This window comes from Triticum urartu, chromosome 3A (genome assembly GCF_056163025.1).
Source record: "Triticum urartu cultivar PI428250 chromosome 3A, HENAU_Tu73, whole genome shotgun sequence".
NCBI lineage: Eukaryota > Viridiplantae > Streptophyta > Magnoliopsida > Poales > Poaceae > Triticum > Triticum urartu.
This window is the reverse complement of record NC_141875.1, coordinates 496,855,250-496,872,731: the sequence shown is the minus strand read 5'-3', so window position 1 is coordinate 496,872,731 and position 17,482 is coordinate 496,855,250. Positions and strand designations below refer to the sequence as shown.

Below are 17,482 nucleotides of genomic sequence, written 5' to 3'. Positions count from 1 at the left end.
GCCAGATAATACTGTCATGCGCTCCGAACAACTCGCTCGGTCTGAAAATACTTATCGAAGAAATGAATATATCTAGACGTATTTTAGTTATAAATACATTTATTTTTATCTATTTCTGCGACTAGTCTTACCCACGAAGGAAGTATTTGTCTTGGATGTGGCAAGCGTTACGAAACGGACGGCTCGACGTCGCGCGCATAGAATCCGGCTTGGTCCCTGACGTGGATCCGTGCTGTTCCCGTGCGCCAACCAACAACCCGGCCCCACTAATCCCGTCTCCGATCGTCTCATCTTCATCACAGGCCCCACCCCAACAGTACCACCACCCACAGCTTCACCGCTGCCCATTCTCCACGTCCGCCCGACACTCCCGGCGGCCCGTATTTATAGCCACCCCGGGGTGGAAGGGGTCGGATCAGAGCACCGTTGAGCTAACATCTGAACAGCACAGAGAAAGGATCACACACCCAGCTGGTGGCGATCAAGCAGCCAGCCAAGAGATCACAAGCCCAAAGCACACAGACATACACTCAGAATGGTTGTGGAAGAGGCGATGGATGGCGACATGAGCTTGTCGAACATGGTGCTGAGCTTCCTGGAGGAGGGAGAGACGGAGAGGTGGCCGGAGAACGACGAGGAAGACGACGATGAGGAGGGATCCAGCGGCGGCGGTTCCGCCGAGAGCAAGGCCTTCTGGCGCGCCCAGCACTCCCAGCTTCACGTAAGTTTTCCTCCTCCGTTCCGTAGCCAATTCGTGTGATCGCACGCGAGTCCTGACGGGAGAGACGCCATGTCTGCTTGCAGGAGGCTTTGGGCAAGACGAGCACGGCCGAGAGCAGGATCCGGGCGGTGACGGAGGAGGCCGTGGAGAAGATGCGCGCCCCCGCGGGGGCCTTCTGCTCCTGCGCGAAGCGGGCGGCGGCCGGTGACTGCCGGAGCTGCATGCTGCGGCACGTCGTGGAGCGGCTCCGCGACGCCGGGTACAACGGCGCCGTCTGCAGGTCCAAGTGGGCGCGGTCCCTGGATATCCCCTCAGGTAACTGGTTGCTTTCGAGACACAGTGGTTGGGTTCCTCCTAAGATAATCTTCAGACGGCGTAATTAATTTAGTGAAAGAGCTGGCTGTTCAGTTCCAGCAGAAAAGTGCATGCCCGGTTGGCCTGTAAACCGTGTGGTCTAGGGACGTCTGACCCGTCGTGCCGATTCGAGGGATCCGTGTTTTGATCCTTCTGAATTCTGATGAAGTGTTCTTCGTTTTGTTGCGCTGTTTAGAGTTGATGAACGCCGGAAGCATATTCGCCTACTAACCATAGTAGTAGAACTTCTCGTTAAAGAAGTGGGTAAGAAAAAGTAGTAGTAGCAACTTGTCATATTCGCCTACTAACCATAACCATAGTACTAGAACTTTAAATTAAAAGTGTGTGGGAAAAGGATGTAGTAGTAACTTGTCAATTCTAAAAAAATGTCACATGCATGCCTCACATGGACCTGGTCATCCTACGCCCAAAGAAACGGACGCTTCCAAGTAAATTAGTGTCAGGCACCCGTCGCCGTCTCCATTATTTCCTGGCCGCCCGTGACATGAACTTGCATTGCACCTAGCCCGACCAGACCAGTCGACCAGATGTTATTACACCACGTTTAAGAACACTTCCAAAACCGCACGACAAAACGACACATGCCAACCCGAAAACCGCACGTCGTCTGCTAAGCAAAAAGTTTGGTGTCGATCGAAGCTGACGTTTTCCTCCCTGGTCGATCTGTGACGTGCAGGCGAGCACAGCTACGTGGACGTGGTGCTGCAGACGCGGAGCGGCAAGGCGGCGCGGGTGGTGGTGGAGCCGAGCTTCCGGGCCGAGTTCGAGGTGGCGCGCGCCGGCGCCGGCTACCGCGCGCTGGTGGCCGCGCTCCCGGAGGCGTTCGTCGGCCGCGCCGACCGGCTGCGCGCCGTCGTCAAGGCCATGTGCGCCGCCGCCAAGCAGTGCATGAAGGAGAACAACATGCACCTGGGCCCCTGGAGGAAGCACAAGTACATGCAGTCCAAGTGGCTCGGCACCTCCGAGCGGGAGGCGCCGCCGGCGCTCGACGCGGTGGCCGCCGGCTCGCTGCCGCCGCCGGAGAAGCAGCCCAAGTTCAGGGCGTCCATGCTGAGCTTCGACTTCGGCCGGGCCCCGGTGGTGGTCGCGTGACGCGTGCATGGCGTCAAGAGGGGTATGATGCCATGGTGTCACGTGTATGTGCCCATGTTATTATAGACCGTATGCCGTATGCCATGCCGGGCACTGTAGAAGGCCATAGTAGTACTTGTTAGTAGAGTGTGTACCGGGGATTGTAGGTTGTGCATAGTCAGGATTTGTAATTTCTTGAATCTTCTGCTCTTGAAGAAGAGAAATCCGTTGATGGAGATGAGAGTAAAAAAGTTATCTAGTTTTCACAAACCACAGGCTAATTTTCATCCCTTAACTTTACAACCAAACAAACCAGGCAACTAGGGCGGAGCACATCCCCTCAACCTCTGCCTACCGCTCTGGCAGCTGGTGGCGGGGAGGCAGCTCTAGCTAGTAGATAGGTTAGGTTAGGTCTTTGCGGAGGCGGCACTCGGCGGATGACGGATCATCGTTGTCAACATGGTCTTCCTGCCTCCGATGCACCTTGAATTCGTCCATCGGGACAAAGATGACCGAGCTCCTTCATAGATCCATGTCATTACCTCAGGGTGGTCAAGGTTACCTCAGGGTGGTCAAGGTTAGGGTTACTTGTCGTGTGTTTGCGTGAGCAAGATCTGATGTTAGGTACTGCAGATTGATTCAAGGGTTCAACGGTGGCGACAACGGCTTTGGGGTGCCTGTTCTTAAGGGCACGTGCTCGAAGACTTCTCAGTTGTCATCGACAAGATTAGGCCTGCTCCGATATGGCAACAACGAAAACAACGTGTCATTAGCTCATCCTGGTGGTGACGGTAGTGGTCTAGGGACCTCAGTGTAATTTTTATTATATTGGGGGTGTATTTGTATTTCCGATGAATCTTTATAAAAGATTCAAGTCCTTTTCAGAAAAAGAACACATCGTTCATCACAAACTTAACTACAAATAGAAAGATAGAAAGACATCAAGTTAACTACAAGCGAATCATGATTAAAGAAAAGACTAAAATCATAACAAGCGGGTATCACACCCATTTTAGTGAGGAGAAAATTCTATTTTTGCGACTTAATTCTTCGGAAGTGAAGATTCCGTTCTTAAACTCTCGAAATCATACATCTTACACTCTTAACTCATCAAACCAGACAAGTTTAGTCCCTCGTCTTAGCGTACCTGGTATAACTCCTGACTCTACGCGGTTTTTGATTGGTCCATGCTGACGTGGCAAAGGAGACCGTTAAGTTGATGCGTACGCTCACACAATGGCTCGCCGGACCGGTGCCGGTTGTAGGCAAAAGAGAGGACATGCATAGGGATGCGACATCGGCTCGGTGGACCGGCGGCGGTGGGAGATGTTACTTCAACTTGAGATTGATTTTAGCTCTGATATTTTAATTCTACATCGATTAAGTTGTAGGAAGCATTGTATCATATGTTTATTTGTCGATTTGTTACCTGTAGGCTTTAAATGTATCGTCTTGGTATTTTGCCTATCTGTTTTTATGATGGAGGTTTTTCTTAGGAACGGATTGGCTGCACCATGTATATGACATGGCACTTCTTGGGCCGCAATGTCACACGTCATGCTAGAGAAAATATTGTATCCATGTGCAGCTTCAGTAGGTTTTTCCCTGGAAAAGAACTACATAATGGATTGGGGTAGAGGATGGCAAACAACATAGTAGAGGAATGGGTAGCTGACATTTTTGTTGATCATTTGCTAGATAAGCGAAACAAAGGAGAGTGACTTTTGAGGATGATATGGATGTGGACTACTGTTTCGAAGTTGATGTGTACAATCTAAGTAGTTTGCATCAGAGTGTTGATTGGTCAAAACGGGCCAAGTCTGCAGTGATACCAGGTCGGCGCTGAGATGAGGGACTAAACTTGTCCGGTTTGAAGAGTTATTGTTGCAAAATGTCTGGTTCGGAAGTTAAGACAGAAAATATGCACTCTGTGAAGAGTTGATGGATGAAAAATAGACTTTTTTTTTCCTCTTTACTACAAGGGAGGAAACATTCAATTCACCTTGGCATCCACTCTACTAGGAGTACAATACATCGACAACAATCGGAAGGTGCTCTGCTCAGTTAACTTCTCCACATTATAAGTTTAACAAATCTCAGATTATCCTGATGAGTGATGGGAATCTAGGACTAGGGAGTCCAGAAAGAGGCCCAGGTGTACTTCTTCCGAAGTTCGATTTTTCTTTTGGGACTCTCAGTGTTAAAAAGGGCGAGTCAATGACAACAAACATTCAAGCACAAAAACAGAGTATATTTTCAGGGACTTTGCATAGGCACAAGCAACACAAAAGGAAAATAATAAATCAAGTTGAACCCAGAGAAGTACTTACTATGCTATGAAAAAACAAATACAAGCAAATGGGACTTTTTTATATATATATACCAAAAGAAACTTTTGATATTTACATTCTAAGGACTACCTGGACTAGAACAGATTGGAAGAGAGAAGATTAGTTACAGAAGCTTTGGTGGTGGAGGTCCAGAGAGATCATGATGATGATGGGGATGCTTGAGCTTGTGGAGCCAGTGGGCTAGCCATTTCTTGGGATCATGATTCTCCTGGCAGTTTGAGCTTGGCATATTGTCAAGTGTTCCATCTCTTTCAAGAACCATCTTGAACTTGTCCAGTAATTGAACTATTTGCCAGAATTCAGGCCTTTTATCTGCTTGCAAGGCCCAACACTGCTCGATCAGAACCCGTAATGCAGCTGGGCAGGTAGCAGGAATGGCCGGCCTCACATTCTGAAAATGGAAAATGTTAGTCATTTTCTTCTTCTCAGAAAGCACAGAATCAGAAATTTAGAATGTACATGGACTGTTTGAGAAAAAAGAGTGTATATAATCCATGGAACTAATTTAAGAAAATGTCCACATAGATGTACAATTTCATGCTCTCTCCATCTGGAACAATTGTATAATCTCAAGCTAACAAAGTATTACTGGACAGGGACAGAAATGGGACCAGATGAGTGCATACCTTGTCAAAAACAGCAAAGGCTGCTTGGAACGGAGTCAAATCTTCATAAGGCACGGAGCCGGTAAGCATTTCCCACAAGATAAGGCCGAAGCTGTAAACATCAACCTTTCGACCATAGGGTTTGTGCTTCATCATCTCTGGAGCCATCCATCTGAAAGTCCCAGGATCGTTCGCCAGAGGATCACAATATGCTTCTTCGCAGGCTATTCCAAAATCAACAATCTTGGCGCAATCCCCGTCAAATATGATGTTCTCCGGCTTCACGTCACGATGTACGATTCCTTGCGAGTGGACGTACCCCATGCCGTGTGCGATATCCAAGCCAACTGAAATGATCTTGTCCAAAGGCAGAGATTTGTGCTCTTGCTTGTGCAAGAATGATCTCAACGAACCACCAGAAAGGAACTCGGTGATGACGCAGAAGACTGGCGGGCTGGTGCATGCTCCAACCAGCTACAAAATAAATTGTATTTATGGATCAATAATTGACTTTGTTTTGCAATGATCACATCAAAGATGGGATCACGTAAGCAAGATTTCAGGACTGTGAGTTGTTACTAGCATGGTCATACAGGACTACTACGTTAGGCATGATGTAGGAACACCTGAAGTATAACGCTAGGTACCGATAGAAACGTAGTACCAGAAACTTGCCATTTCAGGGAAGAAATCTAAGTCAGCTGGCGCAAGGCTAAACGTAAGGATTACTCCTTCTATCTAATCTAGAAATAATTTTCGCGGATTGTTTCAAGCTTGTTTGATAAATACATATCGATCTAAGCACAAATTGCCTAAAACCAAATATTTCTGTGGAGGAAACTCGGGAAGTTACCTTAATGACGTTGCGATGCTGGAGGCGGGACAATGTGACAACCTCCGTGTTGAACTGCTTCTCGAGCTGAGACGCCAGCTCCGCGTCTTCGTCAACGTCAGGCTGCCTGATGAACTTGACAGCAACGGGCACCTCCTTGTAGATTCCATGGAACAGACGGCTGTGCGCCCCGTAGGCGAACTTCTGCCCGATGAGGAGCTGCTTGCGATCCACCGTCCAACTATCGAGCACCTTCGTTGCGGCCGCCTTGGCCCTTTCGTTGTCCCAGTGCTCCTTCCTGTGGTGCTTCACCTTGGCCGGCGCCTTGAGTGGCGCGTCCGCCGGCGGCGCGCGCGGCGGAGACGAAGATTTCCGGCGCGGCGGCGGCGGCGTGGAGAACCTCTTGCTGGCTGATTTGGCCTCCTTGAACACCTCGGGCACGGGGCGGCTTGGGAGAGGGGACCTCGCCCTCAGCATCTGCGTAGAGCGCCCCTCTGGGAGGACCCTGAGCGAAGAGCTGCGCACCGGCGGCCGCGGCGCGTCCAAGACCGGCGTTTTCTTGGCCGGGAAAGGAGACGGGCTGGAGCACACCCTTTGCAGCCTCATGCTCTGCTCCTCGGGGTGGAAGGAGAACTCGAGAGGCCCAGGGCTGTCGCCCTTGCCCGGCTCCTGAACCTCGGGCTCGGAGCAGACGTCGACGAAGAGGTTGTTGCGGCCCCTCGTTCCGTTGGCAGAGTTGTTGGCCGGTGCTGACTGCGGCGGGCGACCGTGATCGGCAGGCTTCTCGTGATGATGCACCGGCATGGCGTTGGAGAAGGCATGGTTGAGGTCAGTCTTGGGCTGGGCACTCAGCGACCTTGTCCTCGAAATGGGGGCCGCGTTGGTGGTGGCGGAGGCCTTGGTCCTGGGCTCGAAGTTCATGCCGTGGAGCTTGAACCCGGAGTCGGAGCCCTTGTTCTGCCTGAGCGCGGCGCCGCGGTTGAACTGCTCGACGAAGGCGCCGAACTGCTCCCTGCCGGAGTTGGAGCGGACGACGGAGTGGGAGAACCTGGTCCGCCGCACCCACGAGTAATCCTCGTCGTCCATGCCGACCGACAAGATGGACCGATGCAGTGGATGGATGGACTTGATTCGATGCGACGGGAGCGGCGAGTCGCTGACTTGTTATCAGGCTTATAGGAACCTGGACGAGAAAAACCCGGATCCTAGAACGTCCCAGAGCTCGTTGAAGAGACGCCACATTTGCTCCCCCTCTTCCGTTCTTCTTATGGCATGCCTCGGTTGCTCTGAATTCACCCGCAATCCGCCACCCCTGGATCAATTCAAAAGCAAAACACTCGCGAGATCAATACACACACACAGCTTTGTGAAAGCCACGATTGGTCAAAGCCACCACGTTTTCCGAACGCCGCAAGGAGGAGGAGGAGAAGAAGGGAGGGATCGAATTGGAACGAGGAACCGTGCAGGCAAGAAAACCAGATGCGTGCGGGAACAATCACATCACATGCAGGGAAAATAGGGGGAGGCAGGCGGGCAGCGATCGGGAGACCTCGGAATTCGGCGCCTATTCCACGCCAAATCCCCCGGCCGAACGCAACGCAACCGGTGCCCAAATCCAAAAGGAGTTGGCCCTCCTAATCTGAAACCGGGAAGAGTCACGGCCGCTTACCCGATGGGAAGGAAGGAACACCCGAATCTATCTACGCCGCGCGCCTGCGCCTGGGAGGAGGCAGCCGGCCGGTCGGCCAAGAACGTGGAGGGATGGAGGGAGGGAGCAGCGGCGACGTGGGTTAAGGCGGGGAGAGAACCGGGCGGGGCCGAGAAAAGGCGGGCACCTCCTCCTGCCGGTGGACGTGGGTGGGGCGTTGGAATTTGCCGGGAGGGGTGGAGGGAGGGATGGATGGGAGGGGGGAGGGAATGTTGCGACGGGGGCACGGGACGTTCCAATCGCTCACCGAACGAATCCAGCAGCTGTGCCGGGGCCGGGGCCGGGCGCCCTTCCTTTCTCCTCCTTTTCCTGCCGGGCGGCGCGTGAACCTGAAAGGCGGAAGGAAGAATCCTCAGCCCTCTCTTCCGCGCTGTAAAATAAATAGGGCAGGGGGGGTGCGCGCGGGGCGGCTTTGGGTTGGGGGCGGTGTGGGACTTGTTCCCCGGAATACAATTCTTTCTTTCTTTCTTTCTTTCTTTCTTTATGGGTCAATCATGAGAGACGACTTTGGGACTAGTCTAATCCAAAGCCAAAAGCTGTTTGTTTCTGGTGAGATTTTTGTTTTGGAACACTGTTTCTGGTGAGATTTGACGCGCACGGTTTTTATATGAAGGAGAGGAGAGGAGAGGAGATTCGTTCCTTCGCGGGACTCCCCGCGTCCACGTGGATCCCGTGTAGGGTCCTACGATTCGTCTACGACCAGGCCGGTACGTGGGGTGTCTCATTTCGAGTGTCGTGCTGAAAGTCAGTTGTTTGTTGCTGTTTTACGTGTCAACGATAAATTTTAATTTGGGAGCTCCTATTGCCAAAATATATAGTAGAAGAAAATCCAACAAATGAATCAACAGAGCGAGCAATAATAAAAAGAAGAAAGAAACATTAGCACAGGCGAGAAAAAGAAAAAGTTTTTTCTGTCAGTAAACAAGAAGACATATACTAGAAAAACATAAACTAAAACAAAAAAAATCTTATTATAAAATAAAATGAATTAAGAGCATGGGTACTATCGTAAAAGGAAAAAGACCTAAAATCATACACTGACGAAAAATTGCAAACAAATTAGATATGGCTTGCATTGTGCCATAATATGCAAGCACAAACATACAATAGTATAACTTTGGGACAACAATACGATTTGCACACATATTGCGTATAACTTGCATGCGTACAGAAGGAATTGTTGAGGAAGTTAAGGGAATGGAGCACAACAAATTTTGGGCATGTTTTGCGAGATATTGAAAGACTGTGGTCTGAACTATCGGACCTACACGGAAGTAACTATGCCCGGTCTTTGATAAAGCAGAAGATGAAGGAACTCGATGAGCTACTCTACAGGGAGGAAATGCTATGGTTGCAACGTTCACGAATAACTTGGTTGAAGGAAGGGGAAAGGAACACCGAGTACTTGCATCAAAGGGTTGTTTGGAGGGCTAGACGAAATCATATTCAGCGGCTGCGCAAAACGGATGGCACGTGGTGCAATGCTCCATCTCAGATGGAATTGATGACACGTTCCTATTTTCAGGAAGTGTTTACGAAGGACCCTATTCTAACTCCTGATGTAGTGCTTGATTGTATACAAGAGAAGGTAACAACAGAGATGAATGATATGTTGTGTGCTCTGTTTTCCGAGAAGAAAATTTCAGATGCACTGTTCCAGATCGGTCCTTTAAAGGCTCCCGGTACGGATGGTTTTCCCGCTCGATTTTATCAACGTAACTGGGCAGTTGTCAAAGCTGAAATAATTGCAGCAGTGATGGATTTCTTCATAACAGGGGTGATGCCGAAAGGAGTAAATGACACAGCAATTGTTGTAATCCCCAAAGTTCAATTCCCAAAAAAACTCAAGGATTTTTGACCGATTAGCTTGTGTAATGTTATTTATAAGATAGTCTCCAAGTGCTTGGTTAACTGTTTGCACCCTATTCTTTCTGCTCTAATTTCGGAGAACCAAAGTGCTTTCATTCCAGGGAGGCTAATCACGAACAACTCCATCATTGCATTCGAGTGTATTGATTATATTCAGTCAGTTGGAGATAATTCACCGGCATGTTGTGCATATAAATTGGACCTGTCCAAAGCATATGACAGGGTGGACTGGATTTTCCTTGAGAAGGCCCTAGGCAAGTGGGGTTTTACTCAGAGGTGGATTTCTTGGATCATGGCTTGTGTGTCTTCGGTGAAGTATTCTGTAAAATTAAATGGAAAACTTTTAGAGGCTTTTAACCCATCCCGTGGCCTCAGACAAGGTGATCCTTTGGCCCCATTTCCATTTCTCTTTGTTGCTGATGCATTATCTCGGTTGGTGAACAAAGCTGTTTCGGAGGAGGGTTTGGAAAGAGTTAAAATCTGTCGGCGTGCACCAACGATTTCACACTTGTTATTTGCGGACGATTCATTATTGTTCTTTCAAGCCACAGAACAGCAAGCTACTATTGTGAAAGGTTTTTTGAGCACTTATGCGAGGGCGACGGGTCAACTTATGAACCCATCAAAGTGTTCCATTCTTTTCTCTAGTAATTGTAATGAAGTGGTATCCTTCGAAGTGAAGAAGATCTTGGATGTTACAAGTGAAGTATTTGAACCTAAATACCTTGGGTTGCCAGTACCAGAAGGAAGAATGCACAAAGGAAGGTTTGAGACTACACAGGAAAGAATTCGTAAGAGGCTAGTTGACTGGAGTGAGCAGTTTATGTCTATAGGTAACAAGGAGATTTTGATCAAAGCAGTAGCTCAAGCGATACCCACTTATATTATGAGTGTTTTCCGATTACCTATGTCGGTTTGTGATGAACTCACGAAGATGATGAGGCAGTACTGGTGGGGAGTTGACAAAGGTAAAAGGAAATTGGCATGGTTGAGTTGGTATAAGTTGAGACTCCCCGAGTGCAAGGGGGGTATGGGGTTCAGGGACATGCACGCTTTCAACCAAGCCTTGCTTGCAAAGCAGGCCTGGAGATTAATTGAAACCCCTGACAGCTTATGCGCTTGTCTACTGAAGTCAAAGTATTTTTCAAATGGCAGTCTACTGGATACTGTTTTTAGTGGACATTCTTCGACTGTTTGGAAGGGCATATTGTATGGACTTGATCTTGTGAAGAGAGGTTATATCTAGATGATACGGGATGGAGCCTCAGTCAAACATGGAGGGATCCATGGATTCCCCGGCGAGGTGATTTTAGACCGATTACTCCTAAGCGAAATTGTCGTTTTAACGAGTTTCAGATTTTCTGGACAACAATGGTGCTTGAATCATGGAACGTCTTGAGGAACTTTTTGGCCGATGGATATTGTGGAGATTGTTAAAATACGCACTTCCCCACGCAACAGCAGTGATTTCATTGGATGGTTTCCTGAGGCACGTGGTACGTTTACGGTGAATTCGGCGTATAAATTAGCAACTGAAGCTCATGACGAGGCTTTCACTGGTGGGGCGTCTAGTGCCAGCCCAAATGGCAGCCGAACCATATGGAGCTCTATATGGAAGACTAATGTCCCACTTAAGATGAGGATCATGGCGTGGCGTACAGCAACAGGGCCACTGGCCACTAACCTGGCCAAGAGTAATCGCAATATCCGAGGTGTTAGTACGTGTCCACTATGTGAAGTTGAGCAAGAGAGCAGTTTTCATGCGCTTATTACATGCAGGTATGCTCGGTGTGTATGGGAAGGTGTACCTAAGGTTTGGCCTTTACCTGATGATTCTATGCTAGTGGACACATGAAAGGATCGGGTGCTTCAGCTTTTGGCAAAATGTTCAGAACATGTAAGACACCTTGTAATTATGACTATATGGCGGATTTGGAAGCTACACAATGACAGAACGCATGGGAAGGGTGAGTGCTCAGTGCAGGCAACAGTTGATTATCTGGACAACTATTATAGATCTTTGAATCTTGTCAAGAAGTATAGCATGGAGGAGATTATAAAGGGGGAGATGGTGTCTGATGTGTGCAGCCAGACTTGTAAGAACAATACCTGCCATACTCCCGTCAAGCATTGGCCTCCGCCACCGACATGATGGGTGGCACTTTCTATGGACGGATCCTTCTTGGTTCACGACGGGTGTGCGTCCATTGGTATGGTACTTCGGAGTGAGAGTGGTAAGTTGATCTTCACTGCCTACAGATACATCTTCAACTGTAATGATGCCTTAGAAGCAGAGATCCATGTGTTGATGCAAGGTATGACTTTGGCTATTCAGCACTCGGACAAGCCTGTCATTGTCCAACCAGATTCTATAAATGCCCTCGCCACTCTTGGAGGAAACACTTTGGTCAGATCGGCCTATGGTCACTTAGATGTTGAGATTAAAACTCTTATGGTTGATCGAGAGTTTGTTCCACTTAAGATTACTAGAGATCAAAACAGGGTAGCACATCGACTCGCTTTCTATAGGCGTACCGAGGCTTGTACTGCGGTATGGTTGAATTCGACTCCTCCATGTTGTAAGGATTCGTTGGCTCGAGATTGTAACCCTATCATTATAGAATGAAACTCTCTTTTACCCCGCAAAAAAAAACTTGCATGCATACGACCAGGCTAGACTAAGTGTTCATAGAGCATAACAACACCGTCAAATATTAGTCGTCTCTCGGTGCATCGAAAAATGAATTGTATCTCTTGTTGATTGTGTAGCCTCCCCACCTCTCACATACGGATGCACGCGCGAACATAGATGGATGTACACACACATACTCTCATCATGTCCTCATCTCTTTTCGCACACATACTTGTGCATATGAATAAATGTTGGCTAAATCCTAAAACCAGGCGGTAAGAGAAATTCATCGTGATAATTATAATTCAAGAAACCAACACATCTATGTCCTATATGTTTGTTGTGGGAATTACATGTAGTATTCCTCAGGTGCAAACACATGTATATATGATGTACAAGGGTAGGCCATGACCTCAACTATACAAGGCAACTAGGAGGTGGGCCCAATACACAAATATGCACAACACATATACTTAACACCCCCTGCAGTCGAAGCGGCACCGTGCCTGACGCAAAGATTGGACCGGAACTCCTCATATGACGATGTAGGCAAGCCCTTGGTCATGATATCTACAAATTGTTGGGAAGTAGGGACGTGTAAAACACGAATATGGCCAAGAGCCACATGTTCCCGAACAAAATGGATATCCGACTCAATATGCTTGGTCCGTCAATGATGCACCGGGTTAGCGGAGAGGTAGACCACCGAGACGTTGTCGCAGTAAACCACCGTGGCACGGTCAACATGGCAAGAGAGCTCCTGAAGCAGCTGGAGAAGCCACGAACACTCGGCGACAACGTTGGCCACCACACGATACTCAACCTCAGCACTGGAACGAGAGACCGTAGGATGCCGCTTGGATGGCCCCGAGATAAGTGATGGTCCAAGGTAGACAGAATAGCCCGAAGTGGAGCGACGAGTGTCACGGCAGCCCACCCAGTCTGCATCGGAGTAGGCGGTAAGGGCGGTGTCGGCGTAGGCGTGAAGCGTGACGCTAAGATCCATAGTGCCACAGATATAGCGGAGAATCCTCTTTACGGCAGCCCAGTGAACGTCTCAAGGAACATGCATATGAAGACACGCCTGCTGCACGGCATACTGGATCTCCCGTCGAGTCACAGTGAGGTACTGGAGAGCACCAATGATAGACCGATAGAAAGCAGCATCCGAAGTAGGAGAACCATCCGTGGCAGAAAGCTTGACCTTCGTATCAACAGGCGTAGCGGCGGGCTTGCAGTTAAGCATGCCGGCTCACTCTAGGAGATCGTGAGCGTATTTCCGCTGATGAAGGAATAAGCCATCCGGACGGCGCACCACCTCGACACCGAGGAAGTAGTGCAAAGGACCCAAGTCCTTGATGGCGAACTCAGCGCGAAGACGAGTCGTGAGCTGAATGAGAAGACCAGCCGTACATGTCATTAGGATGATGTCGTCGACATAGAGCAGCAAGTAGGCCGTGTCAGAGCCCTGATGATAGACAAAGAGCGAGGCGTCCGAGCGGGTAGAGCGGAACCCAAACTGGTGGAGAAACGCCATGATGCGCTGGTACCAAGCGCGCGGAGTCTTCTTGGGTCCGTACAAGGACCGCGAAAGCAGGCACATGTGGTCGGGAAGCGCCGGGTCAACAAACCTGGTAGGCTGCTCGCAGAAGACCTGCTCCTCAAGGTGACCATGGAGGAAGGCGTTGGAGACGTCCATCTGGTGCACCAGCCAAGCACGGGAGACCGCAAGGTGGAGAACCGTGCATATCGTGCCGGGCTTGACGACCGGAGCAAAGGTGTCGGTGAAGTCGATGCCAGCACGCTGTCGGAAGCCACGAACAACCCAACGCGCTTTGTAGCGATCAAGGGTACTATCAGGACTGAGCTTGTGTTTAAAGACCCACTTCCCGAAAATCACGTTGGCGTGCCGGGGATGGGGAACAAGCTGCCACGTCCGATTGCGCAACATGGCATCAAACTCCTCTTGCATCGCAGCCATCCAGAGTGGGTCACGAAGAGAGGCTCGAACGGAGGACGGCAATGGCGACGGCTTAGAGGTGGATGCTGCATGGACGTAATCATACGAGGCATAACGCGAGCTCGGGCAAAAAACGCCCGTACGGGCGCAGGTGACCGGACCGGCCACAGGTGCCAGGACCGCGGGCGCCGGGGGCGCCAACGTCGGGGGCGCCGGGGGCGCCAGCGCCGCGGCTAGAGGAGGCGCCGCATGTGGGGGCACGCCTCAAAGCCAGGGGCGGGCCAAGAGAGGCGCGCGAGCGCCCTGGGAGAGGCGTCGAGGAGCCCGCGTCACCGGTGGCGGGAGGAACAGCCGCGGGTACCTGGTGAAACGGAAACACATGCTCATCAAAGTAAACATGCGGGGAAGTGAACACACGATGGGAGACGGGATCATAGCACCGATATCCCTTGGAGTTGGAGGGGCAGTCGATGAAGATGCAAGCGACAGAACGAGGTGTGAGTTTTTGAGGAGCGGAGTCGGCAGTGTTAGGGTAGCAAAGGCACCCGAAAATACGCAAGCCATCATAAGATAGGGGCGTACCGAAGAGAAGATGGTGAGGTGCATAGTTCCACCATGGGCGGCAAGGGCGAAGGTTAAGGAGAAGAGAAGCCGTAGCGAGTGCGTCCGACCAGAAACGAGGCGGCACATTAGCATGGAACAGGAGCATGCGAACGCAGTCGTTCAGTGTGCGAAGCACGCGTTCGACTCGACAGTTCTGGTGGGAAGTATATGGGCATGTGAGACGAAAAACAGTGCCGTGGTGCGACAAAAAAGTGAGGAAAGCAAGGTTGCCGAACTCTTTTCCAATGTCAGTCTGAAGAGTAAGGATGGGACGACCAAACTGCATGCTGGCATAGGAGTAAAAGGCCGCCAAAGTGGAGAGTGCATCCGACTTTGTGCGCAAAGGAAAAGTCCACACATAATGAGAATAATCATCAAGGATAACCAGATAATATAAATAGCCCGAATTACTAGGAACCGGAGAGGTCCACACATCGCTATGAATCAACTGAAAAGGAAAAGAAGCTATGGTGGTGGAGTTATTAAATGGGAGGTGAACATGTTTGCCGACACGACGGGTGAGGGAGTCCTGGATTAGGGGGTGTCCGGATGGCCGGACTATACCTTCAGCCGGACTCCTGGACTATGAAGATACAAGATTGAAGACTTCGTCCCGTGTCCGGAAGGGACTTTCCTTGGCGTGGAAGGCAAGCTTGGCGATACGGATATGTAGATCTCCTACCATTGTAACCGACTCGATGTAACCCTAACCCTATCCGGTGTCTATATAAACCGGAGGGTTTTAGTCTGTAGGACAACACATTCATACACAACAATCATACCATAGGCTAGCTTCTAGGGTTTAGCCTCTCCGATCTCGTGGTAGATCTACTCTTGTACTACCCATATCATCAATATTAATCAAGCAGGACGTAGGGTTTTGCCTCCATCAAGAGGGCCCGAACCTGGGTAAAACTTCGTGTCCCTTGCCTCCTGTTACCATCCGGCCTAGACGCACAGTTCAGGACCCCCTACCCGAGATCCGCCGGTTTTGACACCGACATTGGTGCTTTCATTGAGAGTTCCTCTGTGTCGTCGCCGTCAGGCTTGATGGCTCCTACTATCACCAATAGCGATGCAGTCTAGGGTGAGACCTTCCCACCCGGACAGATCTTCGTCTGCGGCAGCTTCGCACTGCAGGCCAATTCACTTGGCCGTCTGGAGCAGATCGAAAGCTATGCCCCTGGCCGTCAGGTCAGATTTGGAAGTTTAAACTACATGGCTGACATCCGCGGGGACTTGATCTTCGACGGATTCGAGCCACTGCCGAGCGCGCCGCACTGTCACGACGAGCATGATGTAGCTCTGCCGCCGAACAGTGCCCTGGAGGCCGCACCCGCATCGGCTTCGACCCTTAATTCGGAGCCAACTGCGCCGATCGAGGATGGGTGGTTGGCCGCCGCCTCGGGGGCTGCGATCCCAACGGCGATCGAGCCAAACACCAGCCCCGTACTCCGCGAGACTGAAAGTGCAACTATCCCTAGGTGGTTTTGGTAATTCATAACAACATATAGCTCATTGAGCTAATGCTATTCCAAGATGATTATTTCAGGAAAGCTCAATGATTGGCATGGCATGGATGTGAAAGTGGAACCCTCAAAATGCTAAGGACAAAGGATTGGCTCAAGCTCAAAAGCTCAAGACTCTTCTTTTTATATTTTAGTGATCCAAGATCACATTGAGTCTTTAGGAAAAGCCAATACTATCAAGGAGGGATGAGGTGTTGCTTAATGAGCCTCTTGCTTCATGTGCTTAGTGATATGCTCCAAAACCCTCAACTACTTTCCCATATCCACATATGACCTAAACCCTAAGCCAAACTCGGTCCTACCGATTCTTCCTATCCGGCGCCACCGAGTTTCACTTGTCATAAGCCACTGCCAAACCCTAGCAATTCGGTTCTACCGATAGGGATCTCGGTCTCACCGAGATGGGATTGCAAACTCTCTGTTTCCCTTTCGTAACTTTTCGGTCTCACCGAAAGAGCGAATCGGTCCCACCGAGATTGCAATGTAAATTCAGTGTTTCCCTTTTGTAACTTTTCGGTCTCACCGAAAGAGCAAATCGGTCCCACCGAGTTTGCCTGACCAACTCTCTGGTTAGCTAATTACCAAATTCGGTCTCACCGAGTTTGTATAATCAGTCTCACCGAGATTACGTTATGCCCAAACCCTAACCATATCGGTCCTACCGAGTTGCATGTCAGTCCCACTGAAAATCTCTAACGGTCACTAGGTTTACCTTTTCGGTCCGACCGAGTTTGTTGATTCGGTCCCACCGAGATTGGAAAACTGTGTGTAACGGTTGGATTTTGTGTGGAGGCTATATATACCCCTCCACCTCCTCTTCATTCGAACAGAGAGCCATCAGAACACATATACAATTCCAACTCATATGTTCTGAGAGAGAACCACCTACTCATGTGTTGAGACCAAGATATTCCATTCCTACCATATGAATCTTGATCTCTAGCCTTCCCCAAGTTGCTTTCCACTCAAATCTTCTTTCCACAAAATCCAAATCCTATGATAGAGAGTTGAGTGTTGGGGAGACTATCATTTGAAGCACAAGAGCAAGGAGTTCATTACCTACACACCATTTGTTACTTCTTGGAGAGTGGTGTCTCCTAGATTGGCTAGGTGTCACTTGGGAGCCTCCGACAAGATTGTGGAGTTGAACCAAGGAGTTTGTAAGGGCAAGGAGATCGCCTACTTCGTGAAGATCTACCGCTAGTGAGGCAAGTCCTGTGTGGGCG

The 17,482-nt window shown here is 49.8% G+C and overlaps 2 protein-coding genes across 4 annotated transcripts; one reads left to right on the top strand and one right to left on the bottom strand.

Annotated features, from left to right (window-relative positions):
• The first annotated feature begins 385 nt into the window (after positions 1-385).
• On the top strand, positions 386-2,437 carry LOC147980255 (uncharacterized). Its single transcript, XM_087547460.1, has 3 exons — positions 386-721; positions 805-1,036; positions 1,773-2,437. The coding sequence occupies exons 1-3, from the start codon at positions 536-538 to the stop codon at positions 2,186-2,188; spliced, it is 834 nt and encodes a 277-aa protein (XP_087403586.1). The 5' UTR covers positions 386-535; the 3' UTR covers positions 2,189-2,437.
• A 1,960-nt stretch (positions 2,438-4,397) lies between these two features.
• LOC147980254 (uncharacterized) lies at positions 4,398-8,059 on the bottom strand. 3 transcript variants are annotated; one of them, XM_087547456.1, is made up of 4 exons: positions 7,911-8,059; positions 5,977-7,267; positions 5,145-5,597; positions 4,398-4,909 (listed from the first exon to the last, which is right to left on the bottom strand). In XM_087547456.1, exons 2-4 carry the CDS (start codon positions 7,039-7,041, stop codon positions 4,622-4,624), a joined length of 1,806 nt encoding a protein of 601 aa, XP_087403582.1. In that variant the 5' UTR covers positions 7,042-7,267; positions 7,911-8,059; the 3' UTR covers positions 4,398-4,621. The 3 variants fall into 3 exon arrangements, with proteins under 3 accessions (XP_087403582.1, XP_087403583.1, XP_087403584.1); XM_087547457.1 differs by lacking the exon at positions 7,911-8,059 and adding an exon at positions 7,625-7,878; XM_087547458.1 differs by lacking the exon at positions 7,911-8,059 and having other exon boundaries at positions 5,977-7,618.
• Positions 8,060-17,482: the final 9,423 nt, after the last annotated feature.